Raw genomic sequence first — 7,587 nt, forward strand, 5'->3', positions numbered from 1 at the left:
TTCTGGAACAGTGTTGTAAATACAACTTAACCACTGATTTCTAGTCGTGTCCTCTTTTGGAAGACCAAACAAAGTAGTTTCGCTTTCACAACGAAACGTACAGCGTCACACACGGTGGGCTAGAGTGAGCGGCGGCCGGCTGGCGGATTCGACGAAGGAGCGTCCGGCGGGCTTGCAGCAACCACATGTGACGACCCCGGGCTGGACTCCGCTTCGTCCACGGTGAAAGCCGATCCGGTGATCGACAGCGTGAAGTTAATGTATTTCCGTAGCGACCAGCACGGATCAGCTCACGGCATGACGAAGCGGATATCGTCCTCTTTTGGAAGGCCAAATAAAGTAATTTCGCTTTCACAACAAAATGCACAGTGTCTTCACGACATGGCGGCAGCAACAATACTACAGCGAGAATAAAAGTTTCGCCTTCTTTCTTTGCGTGAACATTTGGGTGGTGTTATGCAAATCTTCCCACATAGTGAGGTAGATATGTGGGGGCGTGTTAGAACGAGCCATTTTAGGTAGGTGTGGCTGACTCTTAACTTTTATAAAGAATATCTCTTTAGATTTGAGACTTTAGTCTTTGCAACTTTACAGATCTTCTTTATGCACCAAGAGCTTGTAACACTTCAAAGAGAAAGGAACAATTGAAATCGCATCATATGACCCCTTTAATAGGTGAACCAGTGTTGCAGTGTGAATAAAGCTTTTATTATTCATTTTTACTATCTTGTTTAAGAGAGGTGAAATTCTAAATGAAGATTGTACAGTTGACAATTTGGCATTGTTGATTACTGACAAAAAACTAAATAGCCGTGTTACAGAAGAAGTTAAAGGGTTAAAAGTTAAAATTAATGTTGATCCAATCCTGTATGCCTTTCTTTCTTCAGTGAAACATAAAAAAGACATTTCTCAAAATATCTTCTTTTAAGTAATGTCACCAAAACAGTTAAGTTACCAACATTCTTCAAAATATCTTGTCATACAATTATGGAATGACATGAGGTTGAGTAAATGATAACATAATTGTAGTTTTGGGTGAACTATACAGTACATTTAATGTCGTCTGTAGTGGTTAAGAGGACAGGAAAGTGTTAAATCTACAAAAAGTTCCTGTTGATGGCCAGTTTGGCTAGGCAGGGAACGTGTGGCTTTGTTCTGGTCAAAATCTTATCAGCAAGTGTTAGGGAATTTGCTATGTCTTTGTTTGAGTGCTATCAGGGTCTCAGCTCAGCCCAGCCCACGGGTGGAAACAGCGCTCACTGCTCTGTGGCCAGTCGACATCTGTACATCCTCTCCTTTAAAAAAAAACAAAACTCCTTTTCACTTGTTTCTGCCAAGTTATTTTCAGCACAGCCTAGTGAAATAACAAACACCCAGAGATCTATTTCCCCCCTCTGGTTCTTCTTTTATTTAACTCCATTTCACATGAGAATTCAGAGGGGGTTACAAGGAATGGACAACCTGCATCACTTCCCCCAACTGTACAAACAGTGTCTCTTAAAGACAAACGTCAACATACCAGTGATCAACTGAAGTACTCCACCCATGATCTCAAACACTTGGCCACAGAATTTACAGGATCCTACACAGGTGTATTGTTCATTAATGAGCTCAGCCAGCTAACATGAACACAATCTCAAGATGACAGCTGTGGTTACGCTTTACGTGGAAAGGTTTTCTGTCTTCTCTGCATAACTTGAGGGGGTGAAGACCCCATTGGGCAGAACAGTGACAGACAGCAAAGACCCCTTATAGAGGACCTGTGTGTGGATTGAGAAGACTAAAGTTGTGCGAATGTGGAACTGTTTTAGATGGGCAAGTTGCCTTGCAAATTGATTTTTGTGAAACCATTATGCACAGCAGGGTAGTTCACCATCAGAGTTCAGCTGGTTTTTCTTGTATCTCAATTTGTGATATAACTACCTTTGTGAAATGTTCCTTTAGAAATCTTTTTTGATGCACATACACAAGTTCTCACTGACTGCCAACTTTTTCACAGCAAGTTCAACAGGATGTTGTGAGTGCCAGTAGTGTTATGTTTGCATTGTCTGTAGTTTTGCCCTTTGAACCAGGTCTGGTACTTCACTGTAAAGTGTGACAGACAGACTGTCAGCACGGGTTTGGCTCATTACCACCCGCACGTACTGACTGATCTAGAAGGGAAGCTTTTCAGACAGTGTAGATGCTGTTTGTCCACCCATGTTATTGACTAAAGATAATAATAAAATACACCCTGTGTTCAGTGATTTAGTGAATGTTTTGACAGCTTATGATTTCATAAAGCTTACTGTCTTTTGCCAACTACAAATTTTCAGCAGAGGAGACAACAGGCCTTCAGGTGTTCCTTAACCTCTCCAATCTCATGCATCTTGAACAAAACTTGTGACGCCACAACAGTAACAAATTAGTGTGGCCTCTGTATCTTCTTCTGTGGGTGGGACTTTTTGTGCCGTTGCGTCTGGGAAGTAGCTGGCTCCCAGAATTCTGGAGTGGAATAAATGCTGGAAATGAGCTTTGGGGAAATCCATAATGGATTTTGGGTGGTGTTTATAGTTAAGAGGTCAAAGTTGAAAAGGTCAAGAGATGAAACCTAAACTCACCTTTATAATGAGACACTTGGAGCCAATGAAGTGTTGGGACATATTTTGACTCGAAGAGTGGATCATTGTTTTTGTTTTTTTTCTTAGTCTGTCCTGTTGAGGAGGGATTGTCTAATTTTATCTGACTTAATCAACTTTGTTTGTCATCTATTTTTGAAACAAGTTAAAGGGATAGTTCACCCCCCCCAAAAAATTATTACAACTTTTTGATGCATCAGGGTTATGGTGGAATGGTCTTTTAATGGAGAGACAGAAATCTCTCAGGATTGATTAAAAATATCTTAATTTTGTTTAGAAGATAAACAAGAGAGTCCTATGGGTTTGGAACAACATGAGTAATTGATGACATAATTTTTATTTTTGGGTGAACTACCTAACCTGACTGCACACATTCACAGACTCATATGTTATGTAAACCCTAACATGTTGGAGCGCATTGGGACCGGAGGTAAGCCGGATAAACAAAGGACAAGTAATTGAAAGCAGAGTTGAGCTAATGCGTGTAACACTCATACAACCAAATCTGATCTCTGTCCAATTTAAACACCAGTTACCCTACCAACACTAAACCTTCCCATATTTACTTACGTATATGCTGCTTTCTAGCTGAGAAAAATCTCACAAAGAACAGGACTTGTTTTATTGAAGGAAACCTAGATCACATTAAAAGGTCATTAGTGAAGCTGTGATTAGCAGCGACTCTGTCCTAGCTGGAAAATCGTTGGTTTGTCTCCATCCTAGTCATTTGCACTTTCTTTGAGTGCAAGTCATAGGAAGTGTGAATAGCATACACATAATTCCAAATTTTGACTGATAGCAATTTAATTAAATGGACAGTTTGCCCAAAAACGAACAGTCTGTCATCATACACTTGCCCTTACGTTGTTCCAAACCCTTATGACTTTCTTTCTTCTGTGGAACATAGAGTTTGTTTATAAGAAAGAAAGACAGCATGGTCGAAAATAACTTGGGACCCCTATGATTTGATTGAATGGACAAAAAACATTTTTCAAAATTAAAATTTTTTTGAATGAAATATATTCATCCTCATGATCTCTTTTGAAGTCTTTTAAAACACATGAATTAAAAAAGGTGCACAAATAAAAAATTTATAATAAATGCTGCAGTAAAGAATTGTCACTTTAAGTAATGGTGACTTAAAGTACGTTTTGTGTTTTGCTTTGCTTATCTCTAATCCAGTACTTCACTGAATACGGCCCGGATTATTCCCTGGAGATCAGCCCGAGCTGCCGGCCTGACCGCAATGAGAGCCAGCATCTGGAGCGGGTCATCAGCACCATCAAAGGTAATCACCATGACAACAACCAGAAACTAGAGATGCACCGATTGCAATTTTCTTGACCGATTCCGATTTCCGATTTTTTGTTAGTGTGATCTGCGGATACCGATTTTTGTCGATTCCGATTTTCTTTCTAAGAACTATAATTGACAGCATATACAAACAAAAATCTACTTTTCTTCAACGCAAAGTTTTATTTTCATAAAAAAACACAAGTAGAAAGTCAGTAATAAAATAAGAACAAATAAAAAAAAATGGCAAACAACAGCACAAATAAATGCAATAGAATAAAGAGAGCTATGAAACTAAGTTTTTCAGGTTAAGTAAGTTTTTATTCAGGTAAGAAATACTACAGAAATTAAAGTAATCAAATGTAAAATAACACATCCAGTGTTATTTTACATTTGATTACTTTAATTTCTGTAGTCTTCATTGTAAAAATTAAATACAGATTAATGCTTACCATTAAAGTTATAAAACGTATTCAGTCAAGAGCAGAAAATGATTTTCTTTGTCTTTTGTTCTTTGATTAACATGACAGACAGCAGCAGTTATATTGGACTGTGGTCCCTTTAAGAGTTTATCCACAGACCCAATATACTGTTACTCAACATGTGTTCCCTTTCTCAACTATTTAATGTTCCAAAACTGACTGTTTTTAACTGGATACTCGCCAAGACAGGCATTTTGACATAATTTTGTATGTATTTGACCGTTTTAGCGCAGTTAGCCACTCAATTTGGTATCTGTGGCTCACAAGCTGTTTGAGACGGAGCGTGATTGTGCGCTCCACTAATATAGATCAGTGGTGGTGCATGCGCTTTTGGTATAAGCGCGAAACCTGCTGGAATGATTAAATAATGCGCAATACAAGCACTATTTAACCAGAGCGAATGAGACGTGTGTGTGAGAGAAGGGGTTGTCGGAGAGAAGAGAGCGAGAATGTGCGGCTGATGTTATTGCCTGTGCTGCTGGTAACAAAACGGATCGAAATCGGAAAGAAGTGAGACTGACCGACTGATCACCGATCCGGGCCGATCATGAGGAAAATCAGCTGATTCCGATTCCTGGCCGATCGGTGCATCTCTACCAGAAACTCACCAAACACAAACACCGGCCCTGAATGTCACACTTAATCGAATACCATTTGCACAGATGGAATTACTTTTGTCCATTTCAAAGCTGGTTCAAATATTTAAAGTAATGGCCTGTTTATTTGGAAAACCATTGATGATGGGTAGGATGTCGTGTCAGTCATTCATTCATCCAGCTGTCCCTCCAGCCTCCTCAAGAACTATGTGTCCCACCCCCCTTAAGTCACCAGGGAGACCTTTAAACCAACCACAGTTGTCCCTTATGACTGGCTCTCCTCAGCTGTAGAAAAGAGAAACATGTCTGTTTGATGTTCCCGGTCATCAGTAAACAAATAAGCAAAGCATTCTTAGAAACTGGGAAGTTAGAGTGGCTGGGAAGAGAATGAGAACAGGCTAAACTAGGAACATTTGCACACATGTACGTGCAGGGCCCCAGACACGCACTTATCCACACTTTTATGAGATGTTTCTTGACAAAGTGTTTGGTTTGTCCCTTTGACACAAGTTTCTTCTTATTAGTTATAACAGTGTATTTTTATTGCAGCAACTGTGCATGAACTCTGTGTGTGCGTTTATTTGAGGTTTCAGCAGACTCTTGCCTTTTCACCTTCTCCAGGGACAGTAGTCTTAAGACTCAAAACATGTTTCAAAGCTATGCTGAGAACATTTCAGATGCCCCTTGGATGTAATAAAATAAAGATTTTTCCTTCTGAGCTCATTCAAACGTCTGTGTAAATGGGCAAAAATCTGGCAGTGAAAACGGAAAAGCAGTGTTCCAAATATTATAACACACAGGCATTGTTTGTATATAAGAACAAATTTGATTCAGAAAAGCCAACCCAAGTCTCACAGAGTCCTTCACTTTACTCATGGTGTGGTGCAGTGTTATTTTCGTGTTATTTATATAGTGTTGTTTCAAATATCATACTGTCATGTTTAAGTAAATGTAAAGACACATTTATGGATATTGACTTAAGTGAAGTTAAAGTAGCTCATTAAAAAAATACTTCATTAAAAGTATTAACTGAAATTAAAACTACAACTGATTGTATGTTTGGCAGACTAGCTGAGTGCTTGGTTGCTGAAGTCTGTGTTAGGATGTGTAAATATCAATATTAACAAACATTAGAGAGATTAGAAAAATCCTTGTGTCATTACATTCGTAGATCATGTTTGTTCTTAATGATGCTGCATCACTTTTTATTACTGAATTGTTCATTTTTATATCTGAAAGAAAATTTTTAATTACAATACCATTTAATTAATTCATATCTGACAGTGATTCATACTGTGTACGTGTTCATACTGCCATAAACTCCTAATTCAGCAATAAATGATATAAATTATGTTGAAATGAAATTTCATACTACTGTGTTTTAACAGAAACACAGTTATAAAAGTGCATATACTTTACATGATACAATATACAATATGTAAGAAAGTAAAAATACAATATCATTACTATTACATTCTTTAACACAAAAATGTTGTGCTTTTCGATATTTAGATTCAGATTTGTGATTGGGATCATTCAGACCTTTTTGTGAAATGAATTGATCAATTAATCTTTAGCATCGCTTAAACACTAAAACAAATAAATGTATACAAATATAAATATAGGCTGCAACTACTGTATATGATGAAGGGAGAGTTTGTTTAATACCTTTCACAAAAAAGTAGAGATTCAAAGGAACTGAATTTGATTAAAATATTAATTTGTGAACTGGATATCATAATGACCGATCCACAAAGATTTTCTTGCTGTTATTACTTTTTTGTGCTTTGTAGTTGCAAATGTTATGAAAGGGGCTGGAGAAATGTATTGAGAAAGTATAAATTTTCTCTTTAAAATTTAGTGAAGTAAATGTCAACAAAACTATTTATACTTGAGTAAAAAGCCATTATAAAACTACACCTCTGTATTTATATAATATTATAGTATTTATCAATATTTTGAATTATCTGTTATTTCTATAATTTCAGTTTTAGTAATGTTGTGCTTTTGTCAATTAAATTGTTTTTTCTATCTAGATTTCATTTATTTAATTTCAGCCATTTTAGTACTTATTTATAGTACTTATAATAACTTATTTTATTTTAGTTAGTTGCCAAGACAACATTTCTAATTTAAGTTTTTCATCTTGAACATTTGATATCAGCTTTATTTCAAATAATGACAACACTGGAGTGATGTGTTAAAGGGGTCATATGATGTTGCTAAAAAGAACATTATTTTGTGTATTTGGTGTAATGAAATGTGTTTATGCGGTTTAAGGTTAAAAAAACACATTATTTTCTACATGCTGTACATTATTGTTTCCCCTCTATGCCCCGCCTTTCTGAAACGTGTCGATTTTTACAAAGCTCATCGGTCTGAAAAGCGAGGTGTCCTCTGATTGGCCAGCTATCCAGTGCGTTGTGATTGGCCGAATACCTCAAGCGTGTGACGGAAATGTTACGCCCCTTACCATATTGTGATGATGCTCTGTCAGGCCGGAGCGATGATTCAAAAACATGAAAACCCATTATAAACGAGGCATTCGTTGCATCCAGTGGGGACATAATTATGGATTATAATGACTTATACTGTCTT

The 7,587-nt window shown here is 37.2% G+C and overlaps 1 protein-coding gene across 1 annotated transcript in view; it reads left to right on the forward strand.

Annotated features, from left to right (window-relative positions):
• Positions 1–7,587, forward strand: part of LOC107557496 (histone deacetylase 8-like) — a 26,278-nt gene that overhangs the window by 11,527 nt on the left and 7,164 nt on the right. Inside the window, exon 10 of the mRNA XM_016240928.1 lies at positions 3,801–3,906. Within this exon, the coding sequence (XP_016096414.1) occupies positions 3,801–3,906 (106 nt within the window). The remainder of the gene's footprint in view (positions 1–3,800; positions 3,907–7,587) is intronic.

The sequence above is a fragment of the Sinocyclocheilus grahami genome, unplaced genomic scaffold, assembly GCF_001515645.1.
Source record: "Sinocyclocheilus grahami isolate Dianchi unplaced genomic scaffold, SAMN03320097.WGS_v1.1 scaffold605.1, whole genome shotgun sequence".
Taxonomy (NCBI): domain Eukaryota; kingdom Metazoa; phylum Chordata; class Actinopteri; order Cypriniformes; family Cyprinidae; genus Sinocyclocheilus; species Sinocyclocheilus grahami.